General features: G+C 43.8%; 1 protein-coding gene across 2 annotated transcripts in view; it reads right to left on the bottom strand.

Moving 5' to 3' along the window:
- vgll4b (vestigial-like family member 4b) overlaps positions 1–19,141 on the bottom strand; it is a 140,675-nt gene that overhangs the window by 85,957 nt on the left and 35,577 nt on the right. Inside the window, exon 1 of one of the 2 annotated variants that reach the window (XM_046338806.1) lies at positions 892–1,444. The exons of the other annotated variant lie outside the window; for it this stretch is intronic. Coding sequence (XP_046194762.1) covers positions 892–973 — 82 coding nt within the window. The 5' untranslated portion in view covers positions 974–1,444. Of the gene's footprint in view, positions 1–891; positions 1,445–19,141 lie in introns of those variants that run through there. 2 annotated transcript variants of the gene reach the window in all.

Here is a 19,141-nt window from a genome sequence, read left to right on the forward strand (position 1 = left end):
TGAGTCAACCTGAATCTAGGTCAGTGGAGGAGATGTAGTGTTCTGATATTCACACACACACACACACACACACACACACACACACACACACACACACACACACACACACACACACACACACACACACACACACACACACACACACACACACACACACACACACACACACACACACACACACACACACACACACACACGTGCAACCAAATTGTCCGCAGGTAGATAATAACAAAAATACAAAAATCTAATACTGAGCAAATCCCCTCTATCATTCCTGTGAGTCAATAAAACTTCAGTACGAGCCGATATTCATTCACACACGACTGAACAATAACAATTCCTTTGGGATGACAGATCCTCTGATGATCAATAAGAGACGTGGTTCTTTGAATCTTCGTTTCAATAGTACAACAATGGTATAGTGGCCAGGGAGGGGGAACCCGACAGAATGGAAACGAGGTCAGATGTATTCCCACATTAATAGAGGAATTATTCCCTGGCATGAAAGTGTATTTCAGTTCACCAAATTTCAGTTAAAAAAAACACTCTTACTGCTACTATAACACTTGGAATTTGTTTAAGATCTCCTACGATAGAAAACACATTATTCCATGAGTATCCAATACATCTACAGCAGTAGTAAGGGGGAGGGTGGGGGTATTTCCGATTTATTTAAAACACAATCATTAAACTGTTATTACTTCATAATATTTCAGCTTTTTTAATTATTTTTTTTACAAAACAGATGCGAGATTAATTAAAGATTAATTCATGCAGATAAACCAGCGATTTTAATGTCATGTTTTATGGCATCGTGTTGTTGCAATTTCACGTGTTAAAACAGTTTCCTAATCGAGGAAGGAACGGAGTTGATTAAAGTACTGTGTTTACCTTCATAGCAGAGGATGCCGATGTTGTTGTTCATTTTGTCCAGGTACTGATAATTCAACAGATCCATCTTTGTAACAAGCATTTAACAGTTTAGCAAAGAAGAAGAAAAAAAAAGACCAGCTTTATTTCGCTTCCAACCCGAGTCGAGAGGAAAATGACGCGACCGCAGTCGGTTTAATTTACGTGGACGAGTCGGTCGAAACAGAGCAGTTAAAAGGCCCAGCCTTCAGCTCAACTTTTCTACGCGCAAAAATAATATCATCGAATCAAGGTAAAACGATTTTTTTTTTAAATAGTTCCCGATAAAAATTAAAATGGAGTTTGTATAATACTTGTAAAGAATGTATAAATGTATGTTCAGACAAAAAAAAGTAGTGCCAGTTCTTCCTAACCTTTACAGCCAGCTGTAAAGTCGACTGTACTGACACGCAGGCTCAGCTTGGTATGACTCGAATGAACCCGTTTCCTCAGAGCAGGCTGCGACCACTAGGCATGTTTGCTAAATCCCGGGAGCTCCTCAGATGTCAGGGAGTTTTTTCTTCACAAGATCAACCGTCCAAATGCAGGACCAGTGAGGGGTGAGAGAGGGAAGATACAGGGCTGGATTACCAACACATGGGTACTCCAGGGTACTCCAGGGGGCCCCCAACCCCCCCAAAACATTTGCATATGATAGCAAAAAAGTGTAGAATTGGGCCTCCCGAGTAGCACAGCGGTCTAAGGCACTGCATCGCAGTGGTAGAGGTGTCACTACAGACCCAGGTTCAATCCCGGGCTGTATCAAAACCGTCTGTGACCGGGAGTCCCATAGGGTGGCGCACATTTGGCCCAGTGTTGTCCCGGAGCGATGAGACAAGATCGTAATTGGGGAGGGAAAAGGGAGTATTTTTTTTATTTTTTACAAAAGTGTAGAATTAGAGGGAAATGAGCTTTAAAACTGTAAAATTATCTCAGCCTCATGTCAAAATGTGAACAAAATTGCAGGAAATTATCTTTAAATTGCATTTTCTTAGCATCATGACAGAATGTGTAGAATCTCATTAAAACATATTTTTCTCTACACCATGGCATAATGTGTTAATGCTGGGAGTTAGCAGATTTTTTTTATTTGTGTGTGTAGAGGGGTTGTCTGTGCCCCAGATGCAGTATTCCGGCCCTGAAGAGGAGGTGGGAGCCAGTGAGTGTGGGAGAGAGCTGGGAGAAAGCAAGCAAAAAACAAGGCGGGGCTAGTAGCCCATGTCAAATTTGGCAGACAGGAAACAGTGCGGTTTTGGCCAAAACTACATACAAAGAGAGCTCTATTCAGAATGCATTCAACCTGGTTCCTGCTCCAAACAGATGGACTTTCACTGTGACCTTACGGAACCATTGTTTTCTTCAAGACAAAACAGTTTGTCTATAAGTCTGTAATCTGTAGTATTCTGTATTGTATAGAACCGTTCCTCAAAATCCACTTACTCAGATCTTCAAATACAACATTATATTTCTTCATTTTGATAGTAGAAAAATGCAAATGTCCTGATAATTGACCAAATATCTTACCGAATCTTATTAGACCTTATTTACAAAGTAAATTCATGAGGAAATCAGTTGCAGAGCTTCCACAGTTATTCCAGGGACAATGTACTATTGTACTAATGTACTATGTACTACAATTCTACTGCCCTCTAGTGGCACAGAAAACCACTACAGGACAGACGGCATCACGGCCAACATGTCAACAAAAACAGACATTTCATTCCCAGCTACCGTCACAGTTCTTCACAGCTAATTCACAGTAGAAACACAGGGTCAAAAAACCACAACAGACATTTTCTACAATTGCATCTCCTCTTTTCACAAGCATATACATGGGCATATGACATGAGCCGTTAGGCAATTATGTTTACTAAACAGTAGCAGACCACCCTGTATCCCACTGCTGGCTTGCTGCTGAAGCTAAGTAGGATTGGTCCTGGGATGGTCCCTGGACGGGAGACCAGATGCTGCTGGAAGTGGTGTTGGAAGCACCCTTTCCTCTGGTCTAAAATAAAATATCCCAATGCCCCAGGACAGTTTTACATTTACATTTAAGTCATTTAGCAGACGAATAGAGACAAATATCCCAATACCACAGGACAGTGAATAGAGACAAATACCCCAATAGCACAGGACAGTGAATAGAGACAATTACCCCAATAGCACAGGACAGTGAATAGAGACAAATACCCCAATAGCACAGGACAGTGAATAGAGACAAATATCCCAATACCCCAGGACAGTGAATAGGGACAAATATCCCAATACCCTCTGAAGGGTGATGTCTTTCCAATGGGACGTTAAACAGGGGCCTTGACTCTGTGTGGTCGCAAAAGATCCCATGGCACTCATTGTAAGAGTCGGGGTGTTGACCCCAGTGTCCAGGTTAAATTACCAATCTGGCCCTCATACCATCATGACCACCTAATTATCCCCAGCTTCCAATTGGCTCATTCATCCCACCTCCTCCCTCTCCCCTCATTCATCCCCAGCTTCCAATTGGCTCATTCATCCTCCCTCCTCCCTCTCCCCTCATTCATCCCCAGCTTCCAATTGGCTCATTCATCCCCCCTCCTCCTCCTCCTCTCTCCTGTAACTATTCCCAATTTATCTGTTAAAAAAACAAAAAACACATTGAAGTGAATTCCTTGACTGGGACCTGAACCCTGATCTAGCGACTGACAAACCAAGACTGACAGTTTAGTTGGGTTAAAGTTGCTACACTGTGTTTGAGCCTTATGGCTCTAATCTGATAGTGGTAGTGGGGTGGTAGATGTCTAGTCTCCATTATGGCTCTAATCTGATAGTGGTAGTGGGGTGGTAGATGTCTAGTCTCCATTATGGCTCTAATCTGATAGTGGTAGTGGGGTGGTAGATGTGTAGTCTCCTTTATGGCTCTAATCTGATAGTGGTAGTGGGGTTCTGATAGTGGTAGTGGGGTGGTAGATGTCTAGTCTCCATTATGGCTCTAATCTGATAGTGGTAGTGGGGTGGTAGATGTCTAGTCTCCTTTAGGGCTCTAATGTGATAGTGGTAGATGTCTAGTCTCCTTTAGGGCTCTAATGTGATAGTGGTAGTAGATGTCTAGTCTCCTTTAGGGCTCTAATCTGATAGTGGGGTGGTAGATGTCTAGTCTCCTTTAAGGCTCTAATCTGATAGTGGGGTGGTAGATGTCTAGTCTCCATTATGGCTCTAATCTGATAGTGGGGTGGTAGATGTCTAGTCTCCTTTAGGGCTCTAATGTGATAGTGGTAATAGATGTCTAGTCTCCTTTAGGGCTCTAATCTGATAGTGGTAGTGGGGTTCTGATAGTGGTAGTGGGGTGGTAGATGTCTAGTCTCCTTTAGGGCTCTAATCTGATAGTGGGGTGGGCTGGTAGATGTCTAGTCTCCATTATGGCTCTAATGTGATAGTGGTAGTAGATGTCTCCACAACTGAGCAAGAGGACAAGTACATTAGTGTGTCTAGGTTGAGAAGCAGACGCCTCACAAGTCCTCAACTGGCAGCTTCATTAAATAGTAACCGCAAAACACTAGTCTCAATGTCAACACTGAATAGGCGGCTCCGGGATGCTGGCCTTCTAGGCAGAGTTGCAAAGAAAAAGCCATATCTCAGACTGGCCAATAAAAAGAAAAGATTAAGATGGACAAAAGAACACAGACACTGGCCAGAGGAACTCTGCCTAGAAGGCCAGCATCCCATAGGCAGAAACTCTAAGGTCTATTCAATGCTGGTCTGACCAATCGGAATCCACGCTTCAAGATTGTTTTGATCACTCGGACTGGGACATGTTCTGGGTGGCCTCTGAGAATAACATTGACGAATACACGGATACGGTGACTGAGTTCACCAGGAAGTAGGAGATGTTGTACCCACTGTGACTATTAAAACCTACCCTAACAGGAACCGTGGATAGATGGCAGAATTCACACAAAACTGAAAGGGCGAACCACTGCATTTAACCCGGGAAATGTGACTGGGAATGTGGCCGAATACAAAACAGTGTAGTTATTTCCTCCGTAAAGGCAATCAAACAGGCAAAACATCAGTACAAAGTAGAGTCGCAATTCAACGGCTCAGACATGAGACGTATGTGGCAGGGTCTACAGACAATCACGGACTGCAGGGAAAACCAGCCCCGTCTCGCGGACACCGACGTCTTGCTTCCGGACAAACTAAACACCTTCTTCGCATGCATTGAGGATAACACGGTGCCACCGACGCAGCTCCCAAGGACTGTGGGCTCTTGTTCTCCCTGGCAGACGTGAGTAAGATATTGAAGCTTATTAACCCTCGCATGGCTGTCGGTCCAAACAGCATCCCAAGGACTGTGGGCTCTCGTTCTCCCTGGCAGACGTGAGTAAGACATTGAAGCTTATTAACCCTCGCATGGCTGTCGGTCCAAACAGCATCCCAAGGACTGTGGGCTCTCGTTCTCCCTGGCAGACGTGAGTAAGACATTGAAGCTTATTAACCCTCGCTAGGCTGCCGGGCCAGACAGCATCCCAAGCCGCGTCCTCAGAGCAGGCGCAGACCAGCTGGCTGGAGTGTTTATGGACATATTCAATCTCTCCCTATCCCAGTCTGCTGTCCCCACTTGCTTCAAGATGTCAACCGTCGTTCCTGTACCCAAGAAAGCAAAGGTAACTGAACTAAATGACTATCGCCACGTAGCACTCACTTAAGGTCATCATGACGTGCTTTGCGAGGCTAGTTAAGGATCATATCACCTCTACATTTCCTGACACCCTAGACCCACTTCAATTTGCTTACCGCCCCAATAGATCCACAGACGAAGTGGATAGGTGTGTGCTCCCTCTGCTGTTTCCTGGGTCAATTGTGCAGCTAGCAGCATGAGGTCAGTGAAGGTAGTTTAACTAGCAGCATGAGGAGGTCAGTGTGAGGGTAGTTTAACTAGCAGCATGAGGTCAGTGTGAGGGTAGTTTAACTAGCAGCATGAGGTCAGTGTGAGGGTAGTTTAACTAGCAGCATGAGGTCAGTGAGGGTAGTTTAACTAGCAGCATGAGGTCAGTGTGAGGGTAGTTTAACTAGCAGCATGAGGTCAGTGAAGGTAGTTTAACTAGCAGCATGAGGAGGTCAGTGTGAGGGTAGTTTAACTAGCAGCATGAGGTCAGTGTGAGGGTAGTTTAACTAGCAGCATGAGGTCAGTGTGAGGGTAGTTTAACTAGCAGCATGAGGTCAGTGAGGGTAGTTTAACTAGCAGCATGAGGTCAGTGTGAGGGTAGTTTAACTAGCAGCATGAGGTCAGTGTGAGGGTAGTTTAACTAGCAGCATGAGGTCAGTGTGAGGGTAGTTTAACTAGCAGCATGAGGTCAGTGTGAGGGTAGTTTAACTAGCAGCAGGAGGTCAGTGTGAGAATAGTTTAACTAGCAGCATGAGGTCAGTGTGAGGGTAGTTTAACTAGCAGCATGAGGTCAGTGTGAGGGTAGTTTAACTAGCAGCATGAGGAGGTCAGTGTGAGGGTAGTTTAACTAGCAGCATGAGGAGGTCAGTGTGAGGGTAGTTTAACTAGCAGCATGAGGTCAGTGTGAGGGTAGTTTAACTAGCAGCATGAGGTCAGTGTGAGGGTAGTTTAACTAGCAGCATGAGGTCAGTGTGAGGGTATTACAGAACTAATGTAACTCATGCTGCCAGGCTGTAGACCCTGGTATTACTACGTTGCTATGGCAGCCAAATCCAAGCCCCCACTCATTCCAACCTTCCCTGTGATCAGCATGGTTGTCTACACCCCCTCCTTGTCTAGGCTTAAGGCTGCTGCTGTGGGCACACCAACACAGTCAGTGGGGGTAGCTGGGGCCCGTTTCTTTGGAAACCTAGGCTGCACACACACACACCTTCTGTTGTTGTTGAGACACACCTCTTCCTTGGAAATGTCCTGACCTGCTCTAGTGTAAAACCCTTCTAAACCTGTAGTCACCAGAGCACCGACACATCAAAATGTTCTACTGCTTGGAGTTCTTGTTCCTCTTAATAGAATATTAGCTCAAAACGTCTTAAAAGATAGTTCCTGTGCCTAAATAAAAATGGTACTATCACCCAAAATGAAAACCGTAAATATTTCTGGCCATGTCATGTTCAAACTATAACAATTCTAAACCTGTAGCTACTAGCTAATTACTTCAGACTCGTAACAAAACACTCCTAAACTTAGCTAGCTACTAGCTATTCTAACGATTAATCCCTTCTCAATGTGTGTGTGTGTCTGCCTCATGAACACCTGACAGTAATAGTCACTTTACAGTGCAGTACAGTCAATCATGTTAAAGTAGACTACCGTGTTTCTCTCTGAACACACTCCATAGAGTCTGTCTGTCTGTCTGTCTGTCTGTCTGTCTGTCTGTCTGTCTGTCTGTCTGTCTGTCTGTCTGTCTGTCTGTCTGTCTGTCTGTCTGTCTGTCTGTCTGTCTGTCTGTCTGTCTGTCTGTCTGTCTGTCTGTCTGTCTGTCTGTCTGTCTGTCTGTCTGTCTGTCTGTCTGTCTGTCTGTCTGTCTGCCTGCCTGCCTGCCTGCCTGCCGAAATGTCTGACAGACTGACCCAGTCCTATTAAGACAGTGTGTGTGTGTGTTACAGACAGTGCGTGTGTGTGTTACAGACAGTGCGTGTGTGTGTTACAGACAGTGCGTGTGTGTGGTTGTCTCCTAACCCCAGCCACCATAGAAGACAATAGCCCAAGCAGCCCGCAGTCAAATCAGTCACATGCTAATGCTTACTTATAAGTCCCTAACCAACATAACAGTTAAACATGAAAAATAAATAAAAAGTAAGAAGTAATTAAAGAGCAGCAGTAAAATAACAATAGCGAGACTATATACAGGGGGGTATCGGTTAGTAATGAGACTATATACAGGGGGGTATCGGTTAGTAATGAGGCTATATACAGGGGGGTTAGTATCGGTTAGTAATGAGGCTATATACAGGGGGTACCGGTTAGTAATGAGGCTATATACAGGGGGTATCGGTTAGTAATGAGGCTATATACAGGGGGTACCGGTTAGTAATGAGGCTATATACAGGGGGTATCGGTTAGTAATGAGACTATATACAGGGGGGTATCGGTTAGTAATGAGGCTATATACAGGGGGTACCGGTTAGTAATGAGGCTATATACAGGTGGGTATCGGTTAGTAATGAGACTATATACAGGGGGGTACAGGTTAGTAATGAGGCTATATACAGGTGGGTATCGGTTAGTAATGAGGCTATATACAGGTGGGTATCGGTTAGTAATGAGACTATATACAGGGGGGTACAGGTTAGTAATGAGGCTATATACAGGTGGGTATCGGTTAGTAATGAGACTATATACAGGGGGTACTGGTTAGTAATGAGGCTATATACAGGGGGGTACAGGTTAGTAATGAGGCTATATACAGGGGGTATCGGTTAGTAATGAGACTATATACAGGGGTATCGGTTAGTAATGAGGCTATATACAGGGGGTACAGGTTAGTAATGAGGCTATATACAGGGGGTACAGGTTAGTAATGAGGCTATATACAGGGGTACAGGTTAGTAATGAGGCTATATACAGGGGGGTACAGGTTAGTAATGAGGCTATATACAGGGGGTACAGGTTAGTAATGAGGCTATATACAGGGGGTACAGGTTAGTAATGAGGCTATATACAGGGGTACAGGTTAGTAATGAGACTATATACAGGGGGTACCGGTTAGTAATGAGGCTATATACAGGGGGGTACCGGTTAGTAATGAGGCTATATACAGGGGGTACAGGTTAGTAATGAGACTATATACAGGGTTACAGGTTAGTAATGAGACTATATACAGGGGGTACAGGTTAGTAATGAGACTATATACAGGGGGTACAGGTTAGTAATGAGGCTATATACAGGGGTACAGGTTAGTAATGAGACTATATACAGGGGGTACAGGTTAGTAATGAGACTATATACAGGGGGTACCGGTTAGTAATGAGACTATATACAGGGGGTACAGGTTAGTAATGAGACTATATACAGGGGGTACCGGTTAGTAATGAGACTATATACAGGGGGTACCGGTTAGTAATGAGGCTATATACAGGGGTACAGGTTAGTAATGAGGCTATATACAGGGGTACAGGTTAGTAATGAGGCTATATACAGGGGTACAGGTATATACAGTAATGAGGACTATATACAGGGGTACAGGTTAGTAATGAGACTATATACAGGGGTACAGGTTAGTAATGAGACTATATACAGGGGGGTACAGGTTAGTAATGAGACTATATACAGGGGGTATCGGTTAGTAATGAGGCTATATACAGGGGTACAGGTTAGTAATGAGACTATATGCAGGGGGTACAGGTTAGTAATGAGGCTATATACAGGGGGTACCGGTTAGTAATGAGACTATATACAGGGGGTACAGGTTAGTAATGAGACTATATACAGGGGGTACCGGTTAGTAATGAGACTATATACAGGGGGGTACCGGTTAGTAATGAGGCTATATACAGGGGGGTACCGGTTAGTAATGAGACTATATACAAGGGGGTGCCGGTTAGTAATGAGGCTATATACAGGGGTACAGGTTAGTAATGAGGCTATATACAGGGGTACAGGTTAGTAATGAGGCTATATACAGGGGTACAGGTTAGTAATGAGGCTATATACAGGGGGCACAGGTTAGTAATGAGACTATATACAGGGGGTACAGGAGGCTATATACAGGGGGTACAGGTTAGTAACGAGACTATATACAGGGGTACCGGTTAGTAATGAGACTATATACAGGGGGTACAGGTTAGTAATGAGACTATATACAGGGGAGACTATATACAGGTTAGTAATGAGACTATATACAGGGGGTACAGGTTAGTAATGAGACTATATACAGGGGGTACAGGTTAGTAATGAGTCTATATACAGGGGGTACAGGTTAGTAATGAGACTATATACAGGGGGTACAGGTTAGTAATGAGACTATATACAGGGGGTACAGGTTAGTAATGAGACTATATACAGGGGGTACAGGTTAGTAATGAGACTATATACAGGGGGTACAGGTTAGTAATGAGACTATATACAGGGGGGTACCGGTTAGTAACGAGACTATATATACAGGGGGTACAGGTTAGTAATGAGACTATATACAGGGGGTACAGATTAGTAATGAGACTATATACAGGGGGTTATTAAAGTGACTCTGCATAGATAACAAGAAAGTAGCAGTGGTGTAAAGGGGGGGGGGTCAATGCAAATAGTCTGGGTAGCCATTTGATTAGATGTTCAGGAGTCTTATGCCTTGTGGGGTAGAAGCTGTTTAGAAGCCTTTTGGACCTAGACTTGGTGCTCCGGTACCACTTGCCGTGCGGTAGCAGAGAGAAAAATCTATGACTAGGGTGGCTGGAGTCTGACAATATTTAGGGCCTTCCTCTGACCGCCTGGTATAGAGGTCCTGGATGGCAAGAAGCTTGGCCCCAGTGATGTACTGTGTCGTATGCACTACCCTCTGTAGTGCCTTGCGGTCGGAGGCCGAGCAATTGCCATACCAGGCAGTGATGCAATCCGTCGGGATGCTCTCGATGTTGCAACTATAGAACCTTTTGAGGATCTGAGGACCCATGCCAAATCTTTTCAATCTCCTGAGGGGAATAGGCTTTGTCGTGCCCTCTTCACAACTGTCTTGGAGTGTTTGGACCATGTTAGTTTGTTGGTGATGTGGACACCAAGGAACTTGAAGCTCTCAACCTGCTCCCCAACAGCCCCGTTGTTAAGAATGGGGAGGTGCTCTGTCCTCCTTTTCCCAAAGTCCACAATCATCCCCTTTGTCTTGATCACGTTGAGGGAGAGGTTGTTGTCTTGGCACTACACGGCCAGGTCTCTGACCTCCTCCCTATAGGCCGTCTCATCATTGTTGGTGCTCAGGCCTACCACTGTTGTGTCATCGGCAAACGTAATGATGGGGTTGGAGTCGTGCCTGGCTGTGCAGTCATGAGTGAACAGGGAGTACAGGAGGGAACTGAGAATGCACCCCTGAGGGGCCCCCGTGTTGAGGATCAGCGTGGTAGATGTGTTGTTACCTACTCTTACCACCTAGGGGCGGCCCGTCAGGAAGTCCGGGATCCAGTTGCAGAGGCAGGTGTTTAGTCCCAGGGTCCTTAGCTTATTGATGAGGTTTGTGGGCACTATGGTGTTGAACGCTGAGCTGTAGTCAATGAATAGCATTCTCACAGTGTTCCTTTTGTCCAGGTGGGAAAGGGCCGTGTGGAGTGCAATAGAGATTGCATCATCTGCGGATCTGTTAGGGAGTTATGCAAATTGGAGTGGGTCTAGAGTTTCTGGGATAATGGTGTTGATGTGAGCCATGACCAGCCTTCCAAAGCACTTCATGGCTACAGACGTGAGTGCTACAGGTCTGTAGTCATTTAGGCAGGTTACCTTAGTGTTCTTGAGCACAGAGACTATGGTGGTCTGCTTGAAACATGTTGGTATTACTGACTCAATCAGGGACATGTTGAAAATGTCAGTGAAGACACCAGTTGGTCATTGCATGCTCGCAGCACACGTCCTGGTAATCCGTCTGGCCTTGTGAATGTTGATCTGTTTTAAGGTCTTACATCGGCTGCGGAGAGCGATCACACAGTCTTCCGGAACAGCTGGTGCTCTCATGCACGTTTCAGTGTTATTTGTCTTGAAGCAAGCTGTAATGGTTTGCAAACCCTGCCACATTCGACGAGCGTCGGCCCCTGTGTAGTACGATTTGATCTTAGTCCTGTATTGACTCTTTGCCTGTTTGAATGTTCGTCTGAGGGCATCGCGGGATTTCTTAAAAGCTTCCGGGTTAGAGTCCCGCTCCTTGAAAGCGGCAGCTCTACCCTTTAGCTCGGTGCGAACGTTGCCTGTAATCCATGGCTTCTGGTTGGGATATGTACGTACGGTCACCGTGGGGATGACGTCATCGATGCACTTATTGATGAAGCCCATGACTGATGTGGTTTACTCCTCAATGCCATCGGAATCCCGGAACCTATTCCAGTCTGTGCAAAACAGTCCTGTAGTTTAGCATCTGCTTCATCTGACCACTTTTTTATTGATCTAGTCACTGGCACTTCCTGTTTTCATTTTAGCTTGTAAGCAGGAATCAGGAGGATAGAATTATGGTCAGATTTACCAAAATGGAGGGCGAGGGAGAGGTTTGTACGCGTCTCTGTGTGTGGAGTAAAAGTGGTCTGGAGTTATTCCCTTTCCCCCTCTGGTTGCACATTTAACATGGAGCCATAGTCTGGATGGGATCAGTGTTCTAGGATAGGATAAGTAATCCCTCTCACCCCCCCCCCCTTTAAGATTTAGATGCACTATTGTAAAGTGACTGTTCCACTGGATGTCATAAGGTGAATGCACCAATTTGTAAGTCGCTCTGGATAAGAGCGTCTGCTAAATGACTTAAATGTAAATGTTCTACATCTGGCCTGATGGAGAGTTCTACAGTCTGCACAGTGTGTGAAACACGAGACAATGGACTCTTCAGATAGCACTTGTCTTTCGTCTGGAATTTGGTTGGGGAGGGGGAGAGGGAAGGAGGGAGGGTAAGTGAAGTATTCAGTGTTAGTTTGGACTAGGGGAGGTGGGAGGAGTTTTGAAGGTGAGGGAAGGGGTCTTCAATGTTAGTTTGGACTAAGGGAGGTGGGAGGAGTTGTGAAGGTGTGGGGTCTTTGGTGTGAATAGACCACACCCACTCTCTAAATCCCTTTAGGTTGTGAGAGAGAAGTTAAAGCAGGATCTGTAATGTCACCGATGAGAGGTTCAGATGAAAACCATGGAATCGAGTCTGAAACACCAACTAATCATTTTTGGTGTCTGTGATCTGGGCCTGTATTCACAAAGAGTCTGAGACTAGGAGTGCTGATCTAGGGCCAGTTTGACCTTTTTGATCATAACGAACAAGGTTATATGACCGGGGGGGGGGTTATGAATATAGGCCCCTTTTGCCTGTGTTTGGTTCAGAATGCCTCAGCAGCCTGAGTTAAAGGTTAACAAACAGACTGCTGACTTCGGCTCTCTAATTCACTTCCTGGTTTCTTACTTTCCTTAGTTAAATTCTCAGGGCAAAATGTGTTATAGGAAAACATGGCAAGATTAGAAGGAAATTAAAAAATAACACCCATTTTTCAGGGGGAAAATGTTTTATTACCTTCATAAATCTACAGGCTGTTGCTCTCACCATTCTCTTGAACTTTCATTAGGGTCTTGTGAGACAGCAGGGAGTGTATGGAGCCATAGATCCATAGGCTGCGTTTCAAAACGGCACCACATTACCTATACCTGGTCAAAACACCTATTACCTATATCCATTACCTGGTCAAAACACCTATTACCTATACCTATACCTGGTCAAAACACCTATTACCTATATCCATTACCTGGTCAAAACACCTATTACCTATACCTGGTCAAAACACCCATTACCTGGTCAAAACACCTATTACCTATATCCATTACCTGGTCAAAACACCTATTACCTATATCCATTACCTGGTCAAAACACCCATTACCTGGTCAAAACACCTATTACCTATATCCATTACCTGGTCAAAACACCTATTACCTATACCCATTACCTGGTCAAAACACCTATTACCTATACCTGGTCAAAACACCTATTACCTATACCCATTACCTGGTCAAAACACCTATTACCTATACCTGGTCAAAACACCTATTACCTATACCCATTACCTGGTCAAAACACCTATTACCTATATCCATTACCTGGTCAAAACACCTATTACCTATATCCATTACCTGGTCAAAACACCTATTACCTATACCTGGTCAAAACACCTATTACCTATACCCATTACCTGGTCAAAACACCTATTACCTATACCTGGTCAAAACACCTATTACCTATACCCATTACCTGGTCAAAACACCTATTACCTATACCTGGTCAAAACACCTATTACCTATACCCATTACCTGGTCAAAACACCTATTACCCATTACCTGGTCAAAACACCTATTACCCATTACCTGGTCAAAACACCTATTACCCATTACCTGGTCAAAACACCTATTACCTATACCTGGTCAAAACACCTATTACCTATACCTGGTCAAAACACCTATTACCTATACCTGGTCAAAACACCTATTACCTATACCTGGTCAAAACACTAATTACCTATACCTGGTCAAAACACCTATTACCTATACCTGGTCAAAACACTAATTACCTATACCTGGTCAAAACACTAATTACCTATACCTGGTCAAAACACTAATTACCTATACCTGGTCAAAACACTAATTACCTATACCTGGTCAAAACACTAATTACCTATACCTGGTCAAAACACTAATTACCTATACCTGGTCAAAACACTAATTACCTATACCTGGTCAAAACACTAATTACCTATACCCATTACCTGGGTCAAAACACCTATTACCTATACCTGGTCAAAACACCTATTACCTATACCTGGTCAAAACACCTATTACCTATACCTGGTCAAAACACCTATTACCTATACCTGGTCAAAACACCTATTACCTATACCTGGTCAAAACACCTATTACCTATACCCATTACCTGGGTCAAAACACATATTACCTATAGCCATTACCTGGTCAAAAGTAGTGCCAGTTGGGACACATATTAGTATATTGTGTATGTATGGAGTCCCTTGGGTGTGAAAGATACTCAGTAAATAAGGTAGAACCCCCAATATGGGGTGATGTAGTTAGCTAACAAGCTTGTGTGGCCTACCACTTCGCAGATAAACAGTTGTTGCTCCTAGACGTTTCTACTTAACAATAACAGCACTTCCAGTTGACCGGGGGGCAGCTCTAACAAGGTTAGAAATTTGATGAACTGACTCGTCCTGAGACAGTGCCATGTTGAAAGTCACTGAGCTCTTCAGTACGGGCCACCCCCCACGCGCACACACACACACACACACACACACACACACACACACACACACACAAACCCCATAACGACAAAGTGAAAACCTTTTTTTTTTTTTCAATGGTTGCTAATTTATTGAAAATGAAATACAGAAATCGAATTTACATAATATTCATACCCCTGAGTAAATACATGTCAGAATCACCTTTGTCAGCGATTAAAGCTGAGAGTCTTTCTGGGTAAATCTGTTAAGAGCTTTCCACACCCAAATTGTACAATATTTGATATATTTTCACATTATTCATTTTTAAAAAAATAACTCAAGCTCTGTCAAGTTGGTTGTTGAACATGGCATGTTCACCAGCAGGTATCAAGAACATTCAATATCGTCTTGGTAAGAAACTCCAGTGTCGATTTGGCCTTGTGTTTTAGGTTATTGTCCTGGTTAAAGGTTCATCTGTTTAAAAAAAAATCCTAAATGGAAAAGGTATTAACCCATCTACCAATAGGGGCCCTTCTTTGCGAGGCATTGGAAAACCTCTATGGTCTATGTGCTTGATATTCACTGCTCAACTGAGGGACCTTACAGATAATTGTATTTGTTGGGTACAATGATGAGGTAGTCAATCAAAAAAACAAAAAAAAACAATTCAGGTTAAAACACTATTATAAATCACATTTAATTTGTCACATGCGCCGAATACAACTGGTGTAGGCTTTACCGTGAAATGCTTGTTTACGAGCTCTTTCCAAGAATGTAGAGACAAAACATATACACGAGTGAAGCTATATACAGGAAGTACCAGATCAATGTAGAGATATATACAGGAAGTACCAGATCAATGTAGAGATATATACAGGAAGTACCAGATCAATGTGGAGCTATATACAGGAAGTACCAGTACCAGATCAATGTGGAGCTATATACAGAGTACCAATCAATGTGGAGCTATATACAGGAAGTATCAATGTTGATACAGGAAGTACCAGATCAATGTAGAGATATATACAGGAAGTACCAGATCAATGTAGAGATATATACAGGAAGTACCAGATCAATGTAGAGATATATACAGGAAGTACCAGATCAATGTAGAGATATATACAGGAAGTACCAGATCAATGTAGAGATATATACAGGAAGTACCAGATCAATGTAGAGATATATACAGGAAGTACCAGATCAATGTAGAGATATATACAGGAAGTACCAGATCAATGTAGAGATATATACAGGAAGTACCAGATCAATGTAGAGATATATACAGGAAGTACCAGATCAATGTAGAGATATATACAGGAAGTACCAGATCAATGTAGAGATATATACAGGAAGTACCAGATCAATGTAGAGATATATACAGGAAGTACCAGATCAATGTAGAGATATATACAGGAAGTACCAGATCAATGTAGAGATATATACAGGAAGTACCAGATCAATGTAGAGATATATACAGGAAGTACCAGATCAATGTAGAGATATATACAGGAAGTACCAGATCAATGTGGAGCTATATACAGGAAGTACCAGTACCAGATCAATGTGGAGCTATATACAGGGAGTACCAGTACCAGATCAATGTGGAGCTATATACAGGAAGTACCAGATCAATGTTGAGATATATACAGGAAGTACCAGATCAATGTGGAGCTATATACAGGAAGTACCAGTACCAGATCAATGTGGAGCTATATACAGGGAGTACCAGTACCAGATCAATGTGGAGCTATATACAGGAAGTACCAGTACCAGATCAATGTGGAGCTATATACAGGACGTTTCTCCTATCAATGTGGAGCTATATACAGGAAGTACCAGTTCAATGTGGAGCTATATACAGGAAGTACCAGTACCAGATCAATGTGGAGCTATATACAGGACGTTTCTCCTATCAATGTGGAGCTATATACAGGAAGTACCAGTTCAATGTGGAGCTATATACAGGAAGTACCAGATCAATGTGGAGCTATATACAGGAAGTACCAGATCAATGTGGAGCTATGAGGTATTTGAGGAAGATAGTGTATTCAGAAAGTACTCAGACCCCTTGACTTGATCCACATTTTGTTACATTACAGCCTTAATCTAAAATATATAATTTTTCTTTACCCTCAATCTACACACAATAACCCATAATGACAAAGCAAAAATGGGTTTAGAGATTTTAACCAATGTATTAAAATTAAAAACAGAAATACCTTATTTACAATAATATTCAGACTATGAGACTCGAAATTGAGCTCAGATGCATTATGTTTCCATTGATCATCCTTGAGATCTTTCTAGAACTTGGAGTCCACCTGTGGTAAATTCAATTGATTGGACATGATTTAGAAAGGCACACACACCTGTCTATATAAGGTCCCGCAGTTGACAGTGCATGTCAGAGCAAAAACCAAGCCATGAGGTCGAAGGAATTGTCCGTAGAGCTCCGAGACAGGATTGTGTCGAGGCAAACAAATTATGCAGTATTGAAGTTCACCTAAGAACACCGTGGCCTCAAGATTTCTTACATGGAAGAACTTTGGAACTGCAGTTGGGAGAGAAGGGTCTTAGTCAGGGAGCAGGGACTGGGAGACTAGTCAGGATCGAGGGAAAGATGAATGGAGCAAAGTACAGAGAGATCCTTACTGAAAACTTGCTCCATAGCACTCAGGACCTCAGACTGGGGTGAAGGTTCACCTTCCAACAGGACAACGACCCTAAGCACACACCCAAGACAACGCAGGAGTGGCTTCGGGGCAAGTCTCTAAATCTCCTTGAGTGGTCCAGTCAGAGCCCGGACTTGAACCTGATCTAACATCTCTGGAGAGACCTGAAAATAGCTGTGCAGCGACGCTCCCCATCCAACCTGACAGAGCTTGAGAGGATCTGCTGAGAAGAATGGGAGAAACTCCCCAAATACAGGTGTGCCAAGTTTGTAGGTTCATACCCAAGAACACTTGAGGTTGTAATCACTGCCCACGGTGCTTCAACAAAGTACAGAGTAAAGAACCTTCACTCCTGAACTTATTTAGGCCATAACAAAGGGGTTGAATAGTTATTGACTCAAGCTTTTCATTCTTAATTAATTTGTAAAACCTTCTAAAAACACAATTCCACTTTGACATTGTGTTTAGATCAGTGACACAAAATCTCAATTTAATCCATTTTAAAAGCAGGTTTTAACACAACAAAATGTGGAAAAAGTCAAGGGGTGTGAATACTCTCTGAATGACACTGGACAAGTGGTGTTATTTACAAGAGCATCTCAACTCAATCATACCTCCCTTCCAGACAGACATCTGACAACACACACACACACATCACAACACATGCTGTGAGACAGTCCTCATGCTGCATTCCTGACCTGCACAGCTCCCGCTCTGCTCTCAGACACAGTTCAACACACACACACACACACACACACACACACACACACACACACACACACACACACACACACACACACACACACACACACACACACACACACACACACACACACACACACACACACACACACACACACACACACACACACCTGCATTGCCGCTCTGCTCTCGGTCTAAGATACAGTTCAACAGCTGCACTCTGACCTCATTGACCTCTAACCTCTCCTCCCCGAAGGTCACCTCGTGTTTTATCCATGGGTCTGTCCCACCCCCCTATTTTCCAAAAACCCTACCCTTCCTTAAGCCAACCCAGGAGAAGGTCCCAACCACAGCGGGTCCCAACCACAGCGGGTCCCAACCACAGCGGGTCCCAACCACAGCAGGTCCCAACCACAGCGGGTCCCAACCACAGCGGGTCCCAACCACAGCGGGTCCCAACCACAGCAGGTCCCAACCACAGCAGGTCCCAACCACAGCAGGTCCCAACCACAGCTGGTCCCAACCACAGCGGGTCCCAACCACAGCGGGTCCCAACCACAGCGGGTCCCAGCTACTAATACAAATAGTGCAGGGGTGTTTTCATTTCCGTTGAAAAACGTTTGTTAAAAACGGGAAGCAAAAGGAAACAAGGAGGGACTCCAAACAGAATGATGCAAATTCCCATCATACAAACTTAGGCAGCAGACTTTGTGACACAAATATTAAATTTTAATTCCCAAAACTTTTGGCCACGACTGTAGATGTCAGCTTCATTTGCACGTTTCATGCAGAACACCATTAGCAGAACAGCCTCTCTGGACAACCAATCCCTACTCAGTTGACCTACCTTGTTCTAACCTCACACACAGATTCAGACAGACAAACTGCCTATTCCTTCTCAGTCCTCTGATTCAGACAGACGGACATGCTGAGCCCCACCCTTTTCTCTTTCTCTGGAAATATGAGCCAGTAATTTAGAAAACAGTCCTAATGTG

Source organism: Oncorhynchus gorbuscha, linkage group LG03, assembly GCF_021184085.1.
Source record: "Oncorhynchus gorbuscha isolate QuinsamMale2020 ecotype Even-year linkage group LG03, OgorEven_v1.0, whole genome shotgun sequence".
In the NCBI taxonomy this organism is placed as follows: domain Eukaryota; kingdom Metazoa; phylum Chordata; class Actinopteri; order Salmoniformes; family Salmonidae; genus Oncorhynchus; species Oncorhynchus gorbuscha.